Raw genomic sequence first — 24,445 nt, 5'->3', positions numbered from 1 at the left:
TAATCCATTATTCCCTTAAACCATGAACTACAGCCAACCCCATGCTGTGCTGTGTGCATATTGATTAATGATGGAGCAGATACAAATTTTAAATTAATTTCCAGCTCAATAAAAGACACATAGCAGTCTAAACTGTTCTGCTTCATTTATAAACAAGTTGAATGAATAAAACTGCAGCTTCATTAAAAGTGACTCCATGAATCCCATCAATTTCACCCATCTTACTGCATACTATTTACTCATGAAGCTGGTGATGCATTTAAGTGCCCTTAAATCAATCCAAGGTTGGGTAGGGTAAAATGTTTATAGTACAGGGAGAAGGATAGAAGGATGTGGGTGTTAAAAGGAATAGGAAAAAAGAGGTTAAAGGAGAAAGTGCGATGGATTAAGGGTAAAGGATTTAGGGTTAATATTAAGAGAAGAAAGTGTTTCATCACTTTTAGTGGAGGCCAGAGGTCATACTGAGGTACCATCAATGCTGAGATGTACATAAAATGTTTAAAAACATCTAATCCTATTCAGATGTCTTCTCTGTCAGGGAAGGCCCTGCATTTTTTAGAAACACAATGCTAAATCACATACTGCATCCATCACACCAGCATGACCTTGCAGCGGAAGAATCCAGGTGCTGAACTGGCCTGCTTGCAGTCTAGAAAACATTTGGCAAATCATGAAATAATTCAAATTAAATGGATCTCCAACAGTTTGTTGTGAAGTTCTACAGAAGTCTGTGAATAACCCCATTAATGAGTCGGGTGTGCTGCAGCGAGGGAACTTACAACTTGCAGGACAGCTGGTGATCCCTGTCTGACAGTAAGAATTGATACAGCCTGTTTATTCAAACAGACATTAAATCTTTGTGCTAAAGCTTGAAGGTTTGATGATGATCCAGTCTAAGTCAGAAGATAATATCCAAGTCATTAGTCAAAAAGACAGATTCATTCTGTTGCGATATCAAAATGAACATGGATAACAACTGATGTACTCTCTCTCTTTACAGGAGGGCCAGGAGGTCACAAATCTTATTTATATTAAAGATAAATGTTTCAAATAGAAGGTCAGCGCAGAGGGCAATATCCTTCTTCACCATTAATTTAAAACAGGCACAGACACACTCGCTAATGAATTATTAAACAAGTCGCTTTACCCAAGTTTTCTCACTTTACTGTCAGCAGCTCTCCTTCCCTCCCACATAGTCCGTCATGGCTGAATGGAGCCATTTCTCTCATTTCCTTTCTGCTTCTGGTAATGTTTATGTGTCCTTTTATTACAGCCTTGGTCTCTTTCATCTCTTTTAATTTTCTGTCCCTGTATGTGTCTGTTTTTTTATCTTAAAATAAAAAAAGAAAGAAATTGACACTGTGCAAACATTGCCCAATCAGAAAATGAGTTGCTTTTTGTGGATAATTCAGTGTAAAGTCTGATTTAAAATGCCAGCTAAATCAACATCCACTACTAACTGATTAAAAGGTTTTGCTTCAGCTTCTGGCTTTGTCCAGTACTGGGATGCAATGCTACACATTCAAAAATGTACAAATTTCTAATGAGTAATTTAATAATCTTAACTGTGACAGTGGAAAAACTGTTGTAGGAGGTGCTGATAAAATGAAATGGAGGCTGCTGAACTGGATGCCTTCTTGGGTAAACCTCAACAAGCTGCAGAAAATGGTAAGTCTGACATCCAGTCTGTGACAATGATGACTCTTCAGTGCTTCACCAATATGCACATCCAGAATGTTTTGTTTAAATAATGCTGAAGGTTTTATTGATGGCATATATTTGGGACACTGTCCACTTCAAAGCCATTTAAGCTCACATTAAAGTGTGCCGTTACTGACACAGAAATACCCCTAAATGCCATTTTGCCTTATATTTCTATGCCCCTTCATCCCCATTTCACTCCTGACATGAAAGAATTTTCTATTACAATCTATGCTTAGGCAAACCAGATTATTTGGCCCGTTTGAGTCTCTTCATTCTTGGTCACGTTTAGCTGATACAGCCTTTATTTAAATGAATATCTGCTGTTAATTTCTCATTTAATTTATTATCCACAACTTCCCGTCACTCTTGAAATGCCACAGTCAGTTTCTTCTCATATTTCTGTGCGTGTGTGTCCCTCACTAGTTTCTACAAATGGGTTGCAGACTTGTGAGGTAAACAAAACCATAAAAGAAACCCCATGCAAAATAAAATAAAAACATTGTATGTTTTATGTAATACCATCGCCTCTATGTAACTGCTCTTACATGTGCTGCTGACCTCTTTGCCAGGTCACCCTTGTGAAAGAGATCTTGATCTCAATGGGTTTTTATCTGGTTAAATAAAAGTTTTTTTTTTTAAAAATGGTGTACACAAAGATGTTGTTTCCAAAGAAACAATAAAACTGGATGAATAAATCTGGTATCTTATATTTTAACTGAAAAAAAGATTTAATTTGCCATACATATTTCTTTTTTGTAGATAGTTCTTATCTTGGCTTCTCGCTGAGCGTGCCCAGAAGCTGCATCCTCACAGGTATGACACATGATGAACTGCAGCTCCTCTTTACAGGCAGCTAGCCAAGCGAGGTGTGTGTGTGACCATGAGTATGTCTGATGTGACGCTGTGCGCTTCAAGTGATATGTCTGTGCTCAGGAGACTTGTAAGGAAACTTCATGCCAATGTCTGTTTATACAAACTCACATGTCCAGACTCAAACACGGACGCCAGGGTTTAAAAGTGATGTAGCCAAAAAAAAAAACAAAAAAACAACAAAAAAACAAAAACAAAACCTCAGAGATGCTCAAAAACAACCTTCCACTTGCAGAAAAAGATGTAGGATAATGTGTCAGGCTTCATGTGTCTCTGCCAAAGGATCAAAGAAATATGACACTCTTGGAAGCAGGACATAAATCCACAAAGAAGCACAGAAGACATTCACACATAAATGATACAAGTTCAAAATCCCAAACCGAGGTAAACAGATCACACACCCAGTGCATTGAAGGAAACGTAACACACACACAGAGTCATAAGAGAGAGACAGCCAGTCATGTGTCCATGCATCTTCAAAAACAGGCCCCTCCAATTTTTGCCTCTCATTAATGTTTCTTTGACACTGAGGATTTGAAGACAAGGCAGAAATAAAAGCAGTTTAAAAAATAAAAAAAGTCACATTTTGACAGCCCCTTTGGTTTTAAGAAACACCACTGCATTTCTGAAGACACGTCCACAAACAAACCCTCTTCTGTCCTGCTGATTAACAAGATTTTTACTAGATTCTTATGTTTTTCAATCTAACAGCCACCGCCTCATACTAGCGTATGACAGCCGTGTGGCTAATTATGTGTATATAACATGTCATGCCGACAGTCATGTCATGTTCTGCTAGCCCCGTCATCCTGTCTGTATACACATGCAGTCACCAGAGGGTTTTAAGCAGTCTATTACGTCTGAGTCTCTCGGTGCGTAAAATCATTAACGTCTCTTTATAGTCGAAACCTTTGAGGAGCCGGTTTTACATTTTACTCAGAAATAACTCCCACCATCCATGAAAATCCATTTGAATTTGTCTTTGCCAGACGGTTTGAGCTGTTGTCACAGTTCATCATTGAATGAGCCTGTTAAGTTTTTCTTTGATGAGTTCACAAAGCAATTTAATAATCAATCATTCAGTGACTCAGTCATGATTTGTCATCTATAAATTGAAAAGAACACAGCAGAAAAGCATGTTTTGGTCTGTATGTTTGTTCTGTTTGTCATGAATCAACCCATGAATGTGGGGACAATGGCCCTTTTCTTTTAATTCATCTTCCGTCTGTGTTTTTTTTTTTTGAAGAATGGCACATTACCAACATTTCCCTTGGGTGCAAACACACCCACGCAAGGACATAAATAACACCCACACATAGAAAGAACAGGCAGGTGATTGAACAACATGGAGTGGACTTTGTAATTAGAGGACAGTGAAGTGTAGAGTGGTTGGACATCAATCTTGTACTTTCACTTTCCCCCTCATTCTCTGTCCTAACAATCCCTCTCTTCACCTTCATTTCCTTTCCATCGATCCCCCCCCCCATTCTGTTGCCCTTTTGTTGGTGCCATCGACCTTCAGTCACACTCCGTCATGGTCTTTAAAAAGTCTTGTAGTTTCAAATAACCACATGAATGTTTTTGCGATTTGGCAATTAGTATAAAAGAATGTTTAGTTTGATAACATTTGGCAGCAAATCTGTAGGCATTTGTCTTAAACCAGGAGGATAATTTATCAAGTAGAGCACAGTATTTTTATGTGGTGATGTCTGGATAACATACTGCTTTGCTTTGAAACCTTGTCCTCAAACCTCAAAGAAAAATCTGCATATGATCCAGTGTTTCCCCAAACCCGCCCTTCCTACGAGACCCACCGCCTCCTACAATGTCAAGTTAATTAATTTTGATCTTGTTTTCTACACTGTGCCAAGTCACAGCAGGTTTCAGGTTGCATTTCCTCTAGAACAGAGTAATACTTTGTTCTTTTATTAAAAACAGCCTGATGTTATTTATCTGATTTACATGGCAGCTGCTCTCTGTGTCGTCCTCTGAGTTTTGCTCTGATGCAACCACACAGACACCTGCGAGTACACACAGGTAAACACTTCCACCAGCACCATGGACAGAGCACGCGTCAGAAAACACGTCATGTTGAAAATCAGACACAAATATTACGTTTTTAAAACTCTACCAGGGACACACTCGCTCCACCGTGGAGCAGCTAAAGTGTTTCACTTACTGCGGTGTTAAGTCAAAAACATTGTGTACTTTGCGGAAACGTACACAGATGAACTCCACCGTCATAGTAATTTTTGAGTCGTATTACAGTTTAAAATTGATTCAATATTATTTGTAGGTTTTATTAATATCAACACAATATCTGAACTATGAGCTTTAAGAACATTTAGAGCGACTCCACTGAATGAAATGGTTTTCATCAGGACATTTTAAAAGTTTTAGCTACTTTTTTCTGTCCTAAGTGTTTTTTTTGTTTTTTTTTATTACCACATTTCAGTCATTTATGGAAAATAAGTCCACGATGAAGTTTGGAATTGCAGCACAACTTCACAGCAAGTAGCCAACATAAGTTTAAATCATTTATTCATTATCACGCACGTCATATTAAAAGGGACATTATGTAGTTACTGCCATCTAAAGTTGAAATTGTGTACTTCCTTCCATTTGCTGCGTATTTCAACAACGGTAGCCGCCATGTCTCAAAAAGCCTTGAGAGCACAGAAGGCATGAAGTTGAAACTTTATTTACCACCACCATAGTTAACACCACAGCTCGCCAACTTCCATTTACTCCACAATACCAGCAACTGGACTTGCGTCCCCTTCACAATAACAGTATGCATATGACCATGATGAAACAAAAACAGATGTATTAACCAGTAACGCAGTTACTGGATTTCAAACGTAACACAATGAGGTGAAGAAGTTCCCTTTGGATCATAATTGGTCAGGGGGAAAACATCTGGTGGACGGAAATTCACTGTCAGACATCGGTCCTCTGTGTTTAGAAAGAAGACTGGTTCTCACTCATTCCTGCAGTACCATTGACTTGTCAAGGAGAAATAAACATTTCAGTTATGACACTTTATCACTTCTGACTTTTTGTTGACATATTTGGTTTAAACTTAGTTGAAATGCTTTAGTTTTTTGTTAGCGCGCACATTAACGTACTATTGTATTTTCAACTGTTCAATTTTTGTTTAACTTTTATTTGTTGTCCCAGGCCTGTTTACGTTCCCCTTTGTTTTCCTGTTTGTGAGGTTAGTATGGTGTCTTTAACTGTTAAACAGTTGTAAGTTACGCTGAGTTACCATTTTGATTTTGGTTTTGTTTTGTTCATGTGAGCTCTTTTAAGGGTCCTGATGTTTGAATATTTTTGGGGGTAAATGAAAACTGTTCTTTTTTAAGCCACCTGTGTTCCGTATTCTGCACCAACTCGGTCCTTTACACATTCCTTCAACTGCAATGTTGCTCTATAAATGTCCAACTCCTGTCCGACTCCCAGAACCACCAACTCAGTGTGGAGTCGCACTTCCCAGCAGGAGCACACAACTCCGTCTTACAGAACAGCTCTGTCGGTATTTGCTTCCATCAAGGAGGAGTTGGTGATGCATGCCTCGTCGGTACACATCTATTAATAACATTTTAATAGATGAACAGTTTGAACAGTTGCTTTTGAATAAAACTAGTAGTTGCATTAGGAGATTGAGGACATGCCCTTGCCCCCTGGTTAATAATGTCACTTACCAACTCTTCACCAGGAGGTTTTATCTAATCTGGAAACAGCAGGTGGCCATTTAGCTTTACAAACTGTAGAAGGAACATAATGAGATAAACATTTATTTTATTCTTGGAAAACATATCTGACTACTAAAAACTGGTTTTAATCAAACTCCATTTATTTCCTAACTCATGACTCTCCATCCTCACAGGTCTATAGGACGATCATGGCTTGATGTGTACTGCACATCACAATAAAACCATGCACCACCTCCCCTCAGCCCACTACACCATGAGGATGTGCATCCGGATGTGTTTATGGGAGACTGCATAAGGTCTGCTTTTAAAAGGCTATCTGATTGATCCCAGACTTTCAAACAATGAGGTTCTACATTTGCATCAACCGGCGTTCTCTCATAACTGCCACAGTTTGGTTAGGTACTGATGCCTAAAATTAGCATCTGTTCACTTAAAAGTGCATTTGTTTGCACAAGGGAAGTTTCTTAAAGTCTATTTGATTAATGGGCTGTGTGGACTGGATCGGAAGAGTTACAATAGCAACACATAACTCTTCCGATGTGGGGCCTTTATCCTTTAAAGGCACAAAAAAAGGCAGAGCTCATTTATCAAATTTTTGGCAACATTGTATGTGTAACAAACAAGCTGTAATGTGTGAAAAACAAAATGCATCCAGGATTCAACTCCATCACACTGCTGTCACTTGGATGCTTGTCACAACCTGCATGCAGACAATGATGGATGAACTCTTCTTGCTAGCTTATCTCAAGAAAAGTCTTTATTAACCATTCGGCACAGACTGAAATCCACACAAACTGCTCTACACACACACACACACACACACACACACATACATAACATCAGTAAGATGGCATTTCAGGGGACTTTAAAGGCTCTCTAAATGCTGGTTTTCTGCTTTGAGATTAATGTCATGGTCCCATAAGCATTTTGTGTGCCTGTGCACAAACACACACTATGTTATGATATGGTGACCTCAGGATCAGGACTCTTAAATGTCCTTTCATGGTTGCAAACTTAATATAAAGGCTGTTCTAAATCTGCCATCGTCCCCAGAGTTTTTGCCAAAATGAGAGCATGAGATCTAGATGTAACAAGATATCCTAATGTTTTTGGTCAAGATGAAAGTAAGTGTGAGGCTTGTTTAAAGTGACTAATCTTTATTTTTAATCTAATATCTTTAAGAGGAGATAGGAAAATATGTGGTGGGATCGTGGAGGAGGGTGAATAAGATGAAAGATGAGATTAGACAAAGCTTATCGGTGTGTGTTTTAAATCCACCACAATATCAGTGACAGCAGCTCTAGACTTGTTAAAACCCTTGTTCCTGCAGTGAGTGCTTGAGGGGATGATCCGTTGAGTTATAGGACATCTACAGATGAGCTTGTTGTGTAGTTGTGTGTGGTGTCTCTGCTATAAGGGACACTTCTTCCAAAAATCTAATTCAAACTACAAAATTTTATGTTAACACTCATCTGATGGAATCAAGCTCCTTTTTACAATATCATCCAATCACAGTACACAGATTGCTTCTGCTGATGGGTCAGCTGAAACTGAATGTGCCAAACAGCAGGCAGTTAATGTTCTACTGAACCCACTCCCAGATTAACACAAGTTTGTAACATGTGGAAAACATGTGTGAAATGTTTTTGGTACTAATCCACAGTCTATTTTAACTTGCTATACCCATCTTTACCACTAGATGTCAGTAATTATTACACTGTAACTAACACTTATGCTAAAGGTTAAATGATATGTTGGGCTATATTTAATGTATAATTGTTAAATTTTTAGATGTTTATGGTTAGTGTTGGAAAACTATACGTTGCCATGAACTAAATTGATGCTGATGGGTTTCAGCCCATGTCATGTGATGCTTTCTGAAACAAAACAGCCTTAAAAACTCAATTATTTAACTGTCGACTTAAACTAATGTGTGCTGGACATGTTGACTCTTGCTCCCGTTTCACAGTTTCTGGTGAGACATGGGTGGTAAAGCTTGTAAAGTTTTTTAGGGCACCTTCCACAGGATAATAGGGGAAAATTTACTATAAAAGGTCTTGTGTACTTAGACTGAAAAGGCAGAATCTGATTGTCAATCACGACTGACAGTCCTAATTTTTCACTCAGTTTGTTCAAACTGTCAAGTAAGCATGGTTTCAGTACATCAGCAACACAGCATCATGTAGGTTCATGTGTGAGATTTTGAAATGCTGTTTATCTGAGTTTAAGAGATTTTTTTAAATTCTTTTTTTACTAACTTCTTTCCCTCCAATGACATTTGTTTGAGGCATTTTAGCTAATTGTCCTCCTCCGTCAAGAGGCTTTTTGTCAAGGCAATTTCCTTTACTCTTGGATTTTTCCTACCAGTACTTTTCATTGGTTTGTTAAGTGAATGTTGTGCTACATGTCCAGATAATTGATTTAGTCCTTTATTAAATTTTTTTCTGCTTTACTTTACCATAATCTCCTTTACCCCTCTACATCCAACCTTCCACCACTCATAACTACTGATTGAATGTGCCCTCCTGGTCATTAATTCATCTATCCATCCACTGAGATCCAAAGCCTGGAGAGCTGACCTGGCCTGCCTTAATGTCATAGCAAGGTCTCCGTATTTCTTCCTCAAAACTGCATCATGTATTTATGTTTTTATACCACAGGAAGAGTAATTAATCTTTGACCTCTCTCTCATGCATGATATTTAAGTGGTTTGGTGCAGGAAATATTATATAAGATATTGAACTGAGTGCAAGGAGTTTTAACATTTTTCCAAAGACAAAACAGTTAAAGTAAACAACCAGTAACAAATGCAAAACAAACACAAAGACAGAACCACCATGCAGACAGTAAATATTCACAGAGGCATACAGGATTACCACAATGATGCACAAAATCTGAAAAACAACCAATGCATGTATGTATCTTATTTTAAAATAGAAACTAAAACACTTTTGAACAAACCTTTTTTTTTTTAGAGTGTTTGTGTATTATAAACACAAGTAAAGCAACAATAATTTTTGGCTTGCTTGATGAGTATGTGTTACATCAAATAATCATTAGCTTCTTATAAATTTCCCTTTTCCCTGGCTGGGCAATTACTTTTTTTTTAACTGGCTTGTATGAACACAATTATAATTGGACTAATGTGGATTTTTTTAATTGAACCACAATGAAGTGGCTTCAATTGATTATGTCTGTAAAGGGCCTTGAGATGACATTGCTGTGAATTAAGTACTAAATCAAGAGGGAATCTATTCCTACACAGTCTAACTTTGAGAACCAAATACAGCCAGGCTGAGGCTGAGATGAGGCAAATACAGTCGCACTGAGATCTTTGCTGACTTAACTATTTAGAAATGCAGTCATATAAACTTTATCAGACATTTATGAGGTAATACTGCCTTTTAAATCTCAAAGGAAACCAGTTTCATGAGGTTATTTGGTGCCATAGAAGTTGGAAACAATCTAAGTTTAACTTTAACCAAATTAACAGAGCCATAAGAGGACATAAAGTCTTAAAACAGTTATAACCTGCTGGGTGTGAAATAGGCTTTGTGCAATTATGTATAACCCACATAGTGTAAGGTGGTGATCGAAGAGAGCCTTAGTCATCAGCGGCATCATTTCCCTGTAGCATTTGTCAGAAATGCCAATTATGCTAAAAAAAAGTAGAATGCATCACTTTTCTGCTTAATTTCTAATTCTCTCTGCATTTAGTTGATTTGTTAGATTAGCTCTTTTAGGGGCCGTCCCCACGACGCCAGATTGCAGCAAAACCACTAAAGTAGTTTAGCAAACCACCCTTTCATCCCCACGAAGCCAGGGATCAGCCTCCATGAAACCGACCATGTTTGAAGCCAGGTACCAAAGTGGATCGGTTTGAGTCCTCTACCGTCTGCGGTACTGTGCGTAGAGCGAAGCCGCACAACTCGAGGATATGACGTCAATGTGATGAACACGCGCCGATTCCCAATCAATCTTTCCTTGAATTTTTTATGCTTTAGTCAAGCATTTATTGAAGCTCAAATTCTTTATTAGTCCAAAGAAATGTTTTTTTTGCTTCGCAGTGAATCCTCAGCTATATTCTCTTCTCTGCTTCCGATGTGAACACGCAGTGAGCCTTTATCTGCGCATGGGTTCTTTGGCTCTAGCTTTGGAGAGTTACCCTTTAGCACCCCCCACAGCTGTAGTATGTGCTACAGCGGTGTCGTGGGGATGTTGAAGCCTTTCTACTGCCACTGTTTTCACACCGTTTTCACACCTGAACCGGCTTCGGTGCCATGTGGACATAGCCTTAGTTTTCTCCTGGTTGCTCTTACTTCTCAGCTCTCATGCAGCCCCGCCGCCACAGCTGGTTGCAAACTGTTGGTTTGATCTGCGAGCAATCAGCTGTTAATCTCAAATGTTTTGAATCCCTTTAGTCCCACCAGCCTCAGGTTTAAAGGCACTGAAAAAGAGCTAATCATTCTCCAGTTTGGTTGTAGATCTTATTCTGCCTGCCAACCATGTGCACATTTGTGTGTGTATGTGTGTGTTAGGGTTGCCCCAAAGGCTTATAAATTATAGAATAATCAAAGGAAAAACCCCAGTACAATCAGTGTGTGAATACAGTATCATTAGGCTATACTATGTGTTAAGGAGAAATTGCCTTTTCTTGGTGGTGGTGGGGAGAACTGCCATCACTACCTTTTCACAGTTCCCCCTCTAACACACACACACACACACACTGTCAGCCTAGACAAGCTAATCTCAGATAAGAGAGCAAAGCTTTTTCATTAATAGCATCAGCTCGCCAACAAAAGCCAGAAAACTAAAGCACAGACACACAGAAACCACAGGATAAAGTCATTTAAAGACACTGAAGTGTATGAGCAGGCCAAACAATACTCTAATAGATTACAACCCAGCAGCACAAAACTGCATGATTTAATTTCTTTTAATTTAGCTGTGCATTTAATTTAATTGTGCTATTTTGACACTAAACTTTGTAGCTGCATTAATTAGCTTCTTTCTGATTGTATTCTACTTTTTATTTATTCAGATAGCCAACTAATTAGGGAAATAATTACATTAAGATTAAAAAGTAAACAAGTTGGCAGCAAAATGCACAATGTTTTCCTCACGTTGGAAGCAGATCCAACTAACATAGGCCAACAAGAACAAGAATGACCACCAGGGCTGTTTGCTTAACTACTAACTTAGAGCTAGTTAGATGCAAAGATGTACACAACTTTCATATTGGTATAATGAATATGAAGTTGGTTAGCTTAGCTGTCTGAAAACAAGATGACTCGGTCAAGGTGTCAAACCCAAACAGCAGCAAGAATATTGGTTTATATATTATAATTTTAATGTAATTTGGAGTATTGCTGTTTTCTAATTAAGCTCACATCAACGTTAAAGAGCCAATTTTAGACTTATAAATATTAGTTCAGGAGTTTATTTAATAGTTAGGAAGAATACAATATGTCAAGATTATATGTTTTATGCTAAGCTATTTGGTAAGAAATGCTTTTTCATTACCTCAGTTTACAGCAGTAGCTGGCACATTAGATGTTATTAAAAATGGTCAGACCTAGTGGAGGGGTGGGGGGGATTTATAGTGGATGGTCCTTCAGTTTGAGAAATACCACAGTCCTGATGTCAGAATTCAAGGTCTATGCAACCAGCTCACCTAGGAAAGCTTCAAAACAAGTGAGAATATAATATGGTCCCTGAACAACCCCATATGTGATGTCAACATTTTCTACAGGTGTATAAAGTAAAAAACGCACACACACACACACACACAAAAAAACCCCCCACAAAAACAAAGAAACTGATTATTTCAAAATGCCAAACTTCCTGCTCAAAAAGAGTAATGTTTTTTGTGGCTGACTGTAGAAGGTGCTGAGACAGCTCAGGAGCAGTGTCTTCTGAGGGGAAGAATAACTCCTTTTGGTGTTAACCTTGGGCTTGGTACCTCTACAGACCTTTTAAATCAGGCATGTCAAACTGGTCCAGCAAAGGGCCGTGTGGCTGCAGGTTTTTGTTCCAGCCAGCCAAGAGCACACAGTTTGACCAATCAGCTGTCTGAAGACTGAGATCAGTTGATTGAATCAGTCAAATCTGGTGTGCTGCTGCTTGGTTGGAACAAAAACCTGCAGCCACACGGCCCTTTGCTGGACCAGTTTGACATGCCTGTTTTAAATCCACAAACAGCACTATGCAACACAGCAAAGGGAAGGGAAAGACCCACAAGGTATGCGTTGTCTTTAGGTTTTCAGAAAGTTACTGCTCCATGCCACGAGGTAGGCGGGTTTTGTTGCTTTTAAACAGTTCCAGGAAATCTATCTCCCCAGTGTCATCCTTTACACCAAACTTAGCAGCTGCTGACTGTAGCTGAGGAGAGTTCCATGCTTTCATTTCCTTTTCTCTTCACTTTTTAACCAAGCACACTCACTTTATCTTTAACCATTATTTCACTCCATACATTACATTTTCCTTCCCAAGATACATTTTTCTCAAAGGTGTTTTCATGCTACATTCATGCTTCCTGTCTCTCACACGGTCTCTGTTTGTATTCAACATTCTCTGCTGCTCTTTTTCCATCCTCACATGACTTCATCTTGGCTTGAAGCGGATTTTGACAGTGATGTGGCATTAGTTTAAAATATTCCTGTCTTTTCAGGTCAAGATCAGGACATGCTTTATTTTTGCCCTTACGTCGAATACAGTTATAGACTGCAGTTTTAACATAAAATGAGAAAAAACAGACCATAAAAATCCACAGAACTGAAATGGGTTCCAGTAAATAAAACTGAAGGGATATTAAATCTACACTTCTGTCTCCCATATATATATGTACACACACACACATATATACACACATACATACATAACAAAGGTGTCTTTCTGTACATGGACTTTAAGAGTCCTGGCACATACAGGAATGATTGCTTGGATCTGCAAACTCTTTGCTGAAGGGTCATAAATCAGCTGTGGGTGGGATGATTTTTAACAGAGGTGATTTTCATGGCAAACGTAATTTTTTTGACAGTTTGAGATTTAAGTTTTGGAAACTAAAGCTGCCGGGAGGTAAATCATCAGCATATTTTGTTTAACACCACATACTTTTCTATTCTACAAACACACACATACAATACTTATTTTTCTGTCTAAACAGCTCCTCCTACAACTTGTTCTCAACATTGTCTCCCATCTGACCTGCATATGTCTGTGTGATCACAGGTCACTCAACAATTCAGAAACCAATCATCTCTCTCACACACACACACACACACACACACACACACACACACACCTAACATGACTCCATGGAGTAATGAAATCACTAAACTTCATTTAATCATGCATAAGATTTCTGATATTTTACGTTACAATCGTTTTGTGCATGCAGGGCACCACAGAGCTCTGCAAACTATAAAACAGACATCCATCCTAAATATATATAAATCCACCTTGAATGTCTCCATCAAGGTGGATGAAGGAGCGCCATATTCACATATAACACATCTCTCTCCATTGGCCTTACCTGCGCTTACAGTGATGGCTTCAATGAACTGATCTCTCCAGCTGTTGGTTCCTACCAGCAGAGCCAAGTTGGTTTTCTTTATGAGCTTGTCCACTGTATTCTGCCAAAGAACAAACAGATAAATAGTCTCGTCATGTACGTAAAGTAACAAAAAACAACAACTATTTGCTTTAACTTGTGATTGCTGGTTGATCAGAAAAAAGTATTCCCAGATTACAGAGCTGCATCTTCGTTGTTCAATGAGATGTGTGGGAGGAGGAACGTACATGCTTATGAGGATTCTGTGGAAACATTTTTCACCAGGAATTAGTTACATTTTGTCCAAGGAATTTCTGTATGCAAGGATGGTTGCTTTTAAAAAAATTAAAAAAAAATTAAAACTCCGCTTGTTGCTGACAAACAGAAGGGGAAGGCAGGGGTGGAGCTGTGATTCTAAGAATAAAGTATGTTCTGTCTTTACAGAGGACACATTTAGTAAAATATTGTATCAGCATAAACCTTATCTAATTTCATACCTCATTTAAAAAAAACAAACAAAAAAAAAACAACCTAAAGTGGGTAAAGTCAGCCAAAACAAACTATATAAGAGCTACACTTAAACCTTTCATGCGTTTTCCATTCAAGCAAACATTCACTTTCTTTGATTCTCTGTGCATTTATTTGCTTCAACTGCTTTCCAAGCATGAATTCTCCATTTTCCTATTTCCCTACTTTCCTTTGCTCCCTTCCGTGTTACCTTATTTTTCTAGTATTTATATCTCTTTTGTTTCACTAAATAGGGAGCTATGACAGATTAAAATAACACATTGTCATGAACGCAAACTCACTTATACACACTAATATGTGGAGCAGCAGGGATTGCACTCCTTCTGTGCACTACAGAGAGAAATTGGAATAATAATGGTGCTGAATGGGGCTTAAGGATGTAAAAAGTGCCTTGCTGCTGCTGTGGAACCACACAAACAACCAGCTTTACTCTGCCTTTTGTATGTGAGTGTTTAACCATGATCAGCTAGGTTTTACAGTATTTCCTCCTCTGTGCTGCGCTGTTATTTTTATCTTGTTTGCGTCAGTTCTCATTGCTTCCCTCAGATTATTAAATATAACATAGCTGGGCTGTTTAAAATGAATATGCACGCCAGCAGCTTTCCATTACTAGAATGGGTTGAGACAAACCCTGGTGACAGTACAGCAATGCATAAGGCAACAACCTGGCATTGACCTATAATGCAAAACTTTTCCAACTTAGACATTTATCTTTTTTCAAATTTGTGAAAAATTACTTTTACAGTATATGAAGGAAACCTAAATGTACAGTAAAGCTGGATTAAATCAGCATATGAATAAAGCAAACCAGCCTTTTCCCTGTACCTTGTAAGACAAAAAAAAAAAAAAAAAAAGGAGAAGCAAGATCTGCTGAAAATGGTTTCTACATAGCCCATAATTTGCTCAGTTTTACAATCCATGCATAGATTTGTAAATTGTGTGCCTGGTTTTGCAATCTATGCTCTTATTTTTGCAATTCGTGCACACAGAATTGTAAAACGTACTCATGTCTGACAAGCCTGTTCTCAGTTTGTTTAGTTGTGTGGGCATATAATGGGCGTTATGGGTGTTGTCATATAAAAGCTGATTTTGATTCAAAAGTAATACTATTCTGGATAGCATTTCACATTCAGCCAGAAAATTTCACAATTAAAACTGCTGATGAAAACAAAGCAATACACCTTTTCTACAAAATTAGTAAATTCTGGCTTTGCCAAACTGACAGCGTGTTTTATAAACAGAGACTGAGTTGCATAGGTTCCATTAAAAACAAAAAGAAACCAACTTCCTTCCTGAGAAACACAATCAGTTACTTTTTGTCTCAGTTGATTAAACATTTAGGCTCTGGCATTGTTTTCTCTGTGGGACTAAAACAAAATCTTAGACTACAAAATACTTTTAAACTATAATCTTTAGTAGTCTTCAAGCATCAAACAGATTTGCACTTCATTATTTACCAATGGACAGCACTTCAGATAACTATTGGATCCACTTCCCAACAGATGTACAGAAAAGCATAATTTCATGCACTGAAACACTTGACAAAGTATGCTATCCTGTCAAGTGGCAAGCTATTACTCTGAGTTATTAATTGTCTGTCTACAAGGAGAGTGTAGGTGGAGCGGCAGCAAAGAACATGCATTAGGACACACAAATACACAATATGTAACATGGATGGTAATTACATCTAAGCTTGTCTTAAGAGTCTGCGTGGGAGAGAGAACGCAGGGAAACAATGCACTCATATTACAGCTATTTCCTGTATGCATCTGAAAAGATTGTGACTGTATAATATGTGGGAGGTGAGTTTGTGCAGGTTTTGTAAGCATATGTCTATCTGCACAGCATGTTTTAGATTTTAAAGCAGAACCCAAGGGTCGCGAAGGGTCCTGAATACAGGATGTTGTTCTAATTCCATCTCCTTGTATAAACTTAATGAAGCCTGATTTAGATTTAAGCAGGTGTGGTTTGTTTGCTCTGTTTTAGTCCAAATAACGTCATCTTTTTTCTTCTACAAAACTGACATGCTTTAATAAATTGGTAATTTCTTATCCTGAGTGCTCTTTACTCACCATATTGTTCCTTATTCATATTGCTTGGATATATTGTAAAAAGGCGTTGGCCTCTACTTGTATTTTAAAACCATCCACATTACCAGGGTGTTAAAAAAATACTGGTTTGTGGGACAACTTGGTATCTCTTAAGTCCTTTTCACACTATGTCAGGTCGAGCAGGGATTGATGTGCCTTTACTGCTTAACGGCATCCTCTTTGTAGGTTATGAAAGCAGAATCAAGGGTAGACGATGCATCTCTGAGCCCAGACATAGAGGTAGTCACTGAGCCAAAATGCCATGTGGGTCTAAAGTAGGCCAGAACACACCAAATGCCAACACGCTGTTGTGTCACTCAGCTGATTGACGCCAGCCTGTTATTTTAAAGCACACACAAATAGAGCTTACATCTTTTGTTTGGTCAATATGAATGAGCAAAGAGTAACAGCAACAACTTTAAGAGAAGGACTGTTCCACATGGGTATGCAGACTCCTCTAAACCTGCCCAGTTAGTGGTTAGTACAAGCAAGCGGATATGGAACATGCTTACATTCATAGGACAGGTGAACTCTAGTGGTCATTAGATGGTAAAGGTTGCAATGCAAGAATAATATTTTAGCCCAAACTATAGTCCATTTCTAAACCTCTCCTGGTAGTTTTGATTTCTAAGCTTAACAAAATTATGTAACAACCTAAAGCCACGTCTCAGTTATTGGTTATCTTCTCTAGATTGTGCACATTCACAAGAAGAAAGGCACAGTGTGAGGCAGAAGACAGTGGACACTGCAACATTTTAATTCAATATTTCACACAAATGCTTCTTTGGCTGTGAGGGACAGCTACATTTTTTTTTTCAAATTCCTGAAGGAAACAATTGTTAGACAGCAGTGGATGTAGTTTGTTTTTGGGAGCAAGCCACAGAGTTTCACCAACGTTTGTTTTTGTGACCGAAACTTCACTGAAGACTGCTGGATGAATAAGGGATGGTACAACGAGGAATTTGCGACCAGGCTTTAGCTGAAAGGAGGGTCTCTTCCTACAATCAAGGACCGCGTTTCTGACCCTGAGCCACAAGCTGTCAGTAAAACTGAATAAATTGTCTGTTTTGCTTTGATAGTGTGAGAGCAATGATCAAGTGCAGGAATTAACCCACACTGTTGTGTTATTGTAGCTTTAAAAGCTGTTATGATTTATCCTCACGTCAGCTAGCCAAACCAACCTTAGCATTGTCTGCTAATAAGTTATTTAACATTTCTAATCCCTTGTTTTCTGAATGAGAATAGTTTTAAATGTTCCCAGGTAACAATGGCTTAAATTTTGACAATAATGAGAACACTGATTGCAAAGAAATGCATTTAAACTGTGAAAGCAGTGAAGCCATATTCCTTTACCAATGAGTAATCTTGCTCCTCAATTTAATATGAAATGCAGATTCTTAACATTTTGAAATGCTTTCTGGTTTTAAAATTTTCACATAGCTAAATACCCTGTGGACAGAGTTTCTGATCCTGAGACACAAGCTGTAAGTAAAACTGAATAAATTGTTTTGTTTTGATAGTGTGTGAGCAATGGTCAACTACAGGAATTAACCCACACTTACTTTACCTGATTGCTACCATCAGGTAACACACTCATGACCAGAAAGTTAGCAATCAGCATGGTAGATGGAAATGTTGCAAACGTAACAACCAGGCTAAAAACACCCAGCTGATTAGCCATGTGAAACAATATATGCACATGAAGTGGCTAGAAATACAGCTAACCACAGTGTAACAACGCTAGAAAGTGTTAGGAAATAGCATCATTATCTTATTTCATGGCAGCAGACGTTTTCCACCTAATTTTAATCCAGCGGGGATTTGTTTTCACCTGGTATGTTTTGGCTTATTACAGGAAATTCACAAAAAAGTAGCCACAAACTACTGAAATTAACTAACGCAAGTGTCAAGAGAATAAGAGAAAACCTTTTTGCTAATGCACACAGACCAGGCTGAGCCCGGTAAACACTATGCCCAATTTATTTAACTCCAATTAGACCAGTAAACCCTGATCTGATCAAAGACACAGCCTTACCTTGAACTCGTATGATTCCTCGATAATGACCTCCAGTTTGACATGATCTCCCAGCATGGGACGGCCCATTTCTGCTATGCGTCGTTCCTCTTCATCTTTTCCTGTCAGTGCTTCTTGTTCCTCTACCTCCTCCTTTTGCTTTTCCTCTGAAATGATCACAGGACAAAATCCAGTGTCACAGTAAGTACAAAGCAGCAGCAGGTCAGTTTTGATAATCAGGAATTCTCCATCTTTAAAATGTTAGTGAGGGAAACAAGTCTAGTAATGGAAGTAGAAAGAAGTTTTTCAAAAAGCTGTTGCGTAAATGTGAGGTTCATATATTTGTATAATTCTTTGAAACATGTTTAAAATATGAAGCATTAGCCCTCATAGGACACTAAGTTTTTGCAGGTATGAACTCAGTGTTAAATATTAATGTATGAGGACAGCACCATCTGTCCACTGTACTTCTTGGTTTAAATACTCAAAATTAACAAAGTGACTCATAATTTCGTTATTTAAATACCTAACCCTCGAGCTAAATTAAAATAAAATAAGTTGAACATCTACATAGGTTTTACAGTAGCCACTTTAGTTGCCTCATCAAATGAAAAATGTGTCCGTTAACCTTGTTGCGCTGTCTCACACACCACCAGACTGCCTCTTGTCTTTTCCCCATCTTTGCGATTTGTGTTATTGGCATTCACTTTAGAGCTAGAACTCAGTGCTGGGATCAAAAAGGTTAAGGGAGCAAAGAGAATGGCTGTGATCAAATTTTCCTTGGGGAATGTTTATCCATGCTATTACCTTCCATTATACAGCAGAGCATTGTGAGTCTACATGAATTATTTGGTCATTTGTTCCCCTCAGTTGACCTACTGGGTAGAGTGTAGAAGCTCATACACACAGTCAGCCATGCAAATTTATGGCAGGAGCCCTTTGGTAAACTTATACAAACTTATATAAAGTTTTCTGACTGAATTATACTCCATTGTAAGAGGCAGTTTGTGGCCGCTTTTATGTTGCAAGCACTGGGACCAAAACAGAACCTGCAGCATCAGTAATTGTTTTCTCCTTCCAGCTTATATCTCTAGATAGCGCCCTGCTAATAGCAAGCCATAACAGGCTAATTAGCTGGTTGCAGTGTGAAGCTCTAATTTTACAAGCACATAATGACCTGTCTGTTCAGTCAGTTTAGATGCTTGTGTTCCTTACACTTGAAAAACCACAAAACACTTTCTGCTCTTTAGCTGGTAAGCTACAATGCAAAGTAGCAAAGTTTTCTTTGCCACTGGGTGGAAAAGACATAACTGCTGTGTTTCAATACAGCAGTTCAAGGTGGGCAGTCAAGAATGTATCGACTAAACCATCTTCTACTCTGAGAATATTTATATTAACATCCCTTACAAAAATTCCTGTATTTAAAAATGTCTGTCACCATCATAGATGGCATGGATGGATTACTGAATTATGCCACTCATCCAGTCATAAGATATTAATGCTGTTGTGTTATTGTAGCATTAAAAGCTGGTTATGATTTATCCACATCTCAGCTAGCCAAACCAACCTTAACATTGTCTGCTTATTAACATTTCTAATTCCCTTCTTTTCTGAATGAGAAAAGTTTTAAATGTTCCCAGGTAACAACGGCTTAAATATAGACAATAATGAGAACACTGATTGCAAAGAAACACATTTATACTATGAAAGCAATGAAGCCAGATGCTTTGACCAATGAGTAATCTTTCAATTTAATATGAAATGCTGATTCCTAACCTAAAATTTTTCACACAGCTGAATACCCTGTGGACTTTAATTCAAAGTGAAATACTGGGTAACCTGAACACTCATTCAGTGGCTCAAATAGTAAATCTCAACCAGCTGATTACCACACATATACCCTGAACTAGTGGCTATAAGAGATGCAAAAACCTGACTCCAGCACATTTAATTGTTCCCTTTTTTGCATTATTGTGGTATGAATTAAAGTGCCACAATTAATTAAATATATTTTTAATTACTTAAATGTGTCATTAAATAAATAAAATGAGAATTAAATACAGTAACGTGTTATTAAATGTATCACAAATTCATTAAATACCAATTAATGTAAAAAGAGGTAACCAATCAGGCGGCAGATTCCACCCAGTGACACTGATGAGCTAAGCTGACAGATAAAATAAATTCATGATGCACTGCACTACAGAACCATCAAATAATTAAATAGTAAAATAATTATGTTTTTACATACATGAATTGGTATTTTAATGAATTAGTGATACATTTAATAACAATGTATTTAATTGTTATTTTATTTAATTAATGACACAATTATTTAATGATTTAAGTATTTCATTGTGGCACTTTTACTCCACCATAAGTATCATGGTTGTCACCCTAAAATTTTACACTGAAAACTAAGCAAATCTATTGAGAACTTTAAAAATTTTGCAAACCTGAAACGCACACTCTTGAAAAGAATAACCAGGGAAACAGCAGCAGTATACATTATTGTAGCTAAAATATTGTGTGGTTCATGTAATTAGTCACATGGTTAATATTTGTCAAGTGAACATGTCAAGTACTGATTTTTTTTAAATTTCTTTCATGAACATACATTAAAAATAAAATCAATCACCTCAAATGCAAAACTTACAAAATTGAGGTTTTGTCAAAATTTATAGTTCCCATAAACCTATTCTATTACACAATTTCCAAACAAGCATATAAACAGCTAGCGAAATGACTAATGCTACAGCCAAAGAGAAAAATGAATGCATTTCCCTGCAGACCTTTATGTTGTTTGTCTATATTATGACCTCTGAGTCTACCGCGCCGAAGCTGATTGTTTTGTTAATCATTCTGTTCACACAGGCCTGTACATGCATTTTGCAGCTTTAGGTGCAACTATTTTTACACCATATGCTGTATAAGCAGCGTTTTGAGATGCAGGTTCACCCACAAGGCAGTTGACTCATTTTCCAGAAGCTCAAGGATTATTGCTCACTATGTTGATCCTATTCCCATTACTGTTTGCAGGAGCTACCCTGCAGACTACTGAAACAGGAAGTAGTAGCATTAAACTGAGTTACCGACTGTGGTGGACAGTAGTATTTAGCTGTATATTTGACAGCATGCCTAGTGGAGGGCATTTATTCTATTTCTTAACTGGATCTTGGGAGGCAGCCCTGCAAAGAGTAATCCTTTCCACCGAGGACAAGCCACATGTTAGTGAGCTTCTGGCACTTGTTTCACTCCTGTCTTAGTTACTTTATCCATAAGAAACAACCTTTACTTTTACAGGTAGCTGTAGCACATAATGAGCTGCTTCCACCGATGGGCTATGGGCTAGTTTTTAAAATGGGAAAACTTTTTCCTTAAAGAACCCTAATTATAAAGTTTTTGTTAGAGGTACTAATAGCTTTCAATGTGACCTTTTCATTGACTCCACTTGGTGACAATTCTATCTAACATGCCTTTCAAGGTTTTCTCTAAGTTAACCAGAATTCACAATGATTAGCACACATGCATGAACACACACCATTACACACTGTGTAATGGTGATTTAATGAAGTCAATTAAAAGCCTACAGTAAACCTCTTGTGGGGTGAAGATGACCTGGCAGTATTCTTGTTAGCAACACTCCCTCTGTGCATCTGTACATGTAAATGTTCCTGACAGAGGTTGAATGTTGCAGGGTAAGATGCTGCTTCCTGTCAAAGCCGCTGTCTGTACCATTTATCACTGGATCCCTCCCCCTCCAGTGCCACACTCTCTGCTTCTTTGCAACTCAATCCAATTAAAAACGAATGAATGTGCTTCAGAGCTGAAGCAGAAACAGATATGACTAAAGTGTTTGAGTACTATGGAAATTCTGCAACAAAGGTTATTAAATTTGCTTTCAAAATGGGTACCATTTTCCTCCTTGGTGCTATTCTTTGTGTACTGTGTCTTTAAATAAGCTGACATAGATAAGGATATAATCTCTGTGGTATCCTTAAATATCAGCATTTTGTTATATAACCATTTCTAGTTGGTCATTAATCTATTTTTTCTTTCCTACCACCTTATCCTCTTTCCACATTTAAACATGAACACAAATTAAATGGGGGCAACTGGTAGCATCTCTTCCCCTGCATTTGCAGTTTCGTTACTGCAGGTTATTTTAAAAACACTTTATAATCTACTTCACCTGCTACCACCATGAAAAGAGGATTATAATGCATTTCACTCAGTTTTCTTGAGTAATCCCAAATGGACACAAGATACAAACATAAGACTGTCCTATCAATCTGATCTTTAAATCTAAATTGTTTTGAAAAAGAAAACTGTTAACTGTTTTCATTTTGTTTGATATCATCCCATGTTTCTTTGTATTTTCATTTTTTTCCTGGATGTTCCATTCTCCCTCATCTTCCTCTGGTTGTTAATGTCGGCTCTGTGTCGATGTTTCATGTTTTTTTTTTTTTTTTCTAGCACTTATCAAATACCTTTTTCTTTGTCTCCCATAACTGCTTTCCAAACCCAGCCTCAGTATATTTAGTCATGTTTCTGCCTGTATGTCCTTTTTGTGATCCGTGCACTGTATTGCTTGTTTTGTATTTTTCTGTTTTGGGGGCTGCCCTTGGCCAGATTTCTTTTTGTAGCCAATGTTTGTTTCTGCAAATTCAACTAAAATATTTTGTAAGCTTGAATAAATATAGGGCATTTGTTCTGGTCTGAAAGCATCTTCTCACACTACAGCCATACTGTAATAATAGCTACTGGTTGGCTGGAAAGCCTCATGAAGGTACTAAGGATGCAACATTTACATTTGACTACTTTCTCTGCATGCATGTAACCCTGCAAAAACCCTAACAATGTTTTATTTATTTATTTAATTTTTTGGAGAAACTTGAATAAAATGACCATAGCCCAGCTATTTTGATACTCTAATTTGGGTTCTCAGCCAAACTTTGTTGGTCATATGAAGCTGATAAAACAACTTTTTCCATCATGTGGTGAGTTCAAGCCTATTTAAATACATTTTTGAAACAAAATATTATTTCAAATTTTCACAACCATTTTTCCAATCACAGTTTTAAACAGGTGAGATTAAAAAGTATTTTTCAGAACTGGTTCAACTAAGATAAACCAATACAAGAGCCAGTGTTTGCTGTATATGTAGGATTTCACACTATCATGCTTTGATGGAGACTGTAGTGAATCAGAAATGATGGAAGATGACACAAAGAGGAGGAAGATGGAGTTAAGTAGAGGCTCCACAGGAAGAGTTAAACTGATGGATGCAAAGAGAATCTCTTATATGTTATGCATTCTGGGAGTCCAGGGTTTATTGTTGACTGTCAACTTTAAAGAAAAGAGAAATGGCACAGGGGAGAAACTTCTCAGGAGAAGCACAGCGGTAGGTAGGTGGAAGGAGACAGGTAGATGAAAGAAAACAGTCTTTGTCAGGATTACAGGATGCAGTGGGGGACATGGAAAGGATGACAAGAAGGTTGAAGTAAATGTTGCTGCACTGTCACTTATTGGAGTCTCATAGAAAGAGACAGACAAGAAGGACAAGGAGACTTGACAGAGTTCTTACAAGCCTGACAAGTCTGTCCATGGAGAGGAGAGTGGATAAAAAGAGAAAGGTGAAGGGAGGAACTAAGAAGAGGTATATTATGACAAGGATAGCAACAAGGGGGAGTAAATTAAAGAGAAAAAAATTAAGAGGAAAAACATTTGACATAACGATAAAGAGGATGAACATGTGGGTAAACGAGTAGTAAGACTGAAAAAGGAGCTTTAAATAAGAGGCTGGGGAAGAGCAAACTCATCTCTCCAGGCCACTTATCGTACAACTTATTTAACATCACACTACAACTGTGTTTTGCTTTGCTGATGAGGAACGCGTTGCTATAAACAAATAAAAACACTGGTTGTTTTGGACGTGCGCCATGGCTGATTTGAAGAAACCCAAGGGGAC

At 37.9% G+C, this 24,445-nt stretch overlaps 1 protein-coding gene across 3 annotated transcripts in view; it reads right to left on the bottom strand.

Moving 5' to 3' along the window:
- slc8a1b (solute carrier family 8 member 1b) overlaps positions 1–24,445 on the bottom strand; it is a 148,646-nt gene that overhangs the window by 18,173 nt on the left and 106,028 nt on the right. For all 3 annotated transcript variants that reach the window (XM_042010409.1, XM_042010407.1, XM_042010408.1), the window contains exons 6-7: positions 18,496–18,641; positions 13,825–13,924 (exon numbers count right to left, since the gene is read on the bottom strand). In XM_042010409.1, coding sequence (XP_041866343.1) covers positions 13,825–13,924; positions 18,496–18,641 — 246 coding nt within the window. The remainder of the gene's footprint in view (positions 1–13,824; positions 13,925–18,495; positions 18,642–24,445) is intronic.

This window comes from Melanotaenia boesemani, chromosome 16 (genome assembly GCF_017639745.1).
Source record: "Melanotaenia boesemani isolate fMelBoe1 chromosome 16, fMelBoe1.pri, whole genome shotgun sequence".
In the NCBI taxonomy this organism is placed as follows: Eukaryota; Metazoa; Chordata; class Actinopteri; order Atheriniformes; family Melanotaeniidae; genus Melanotaenia; species Melanotaenia boesemani.
This window is presented reverse-complemented; position numbering and strand designations above follow the sequence as displayed.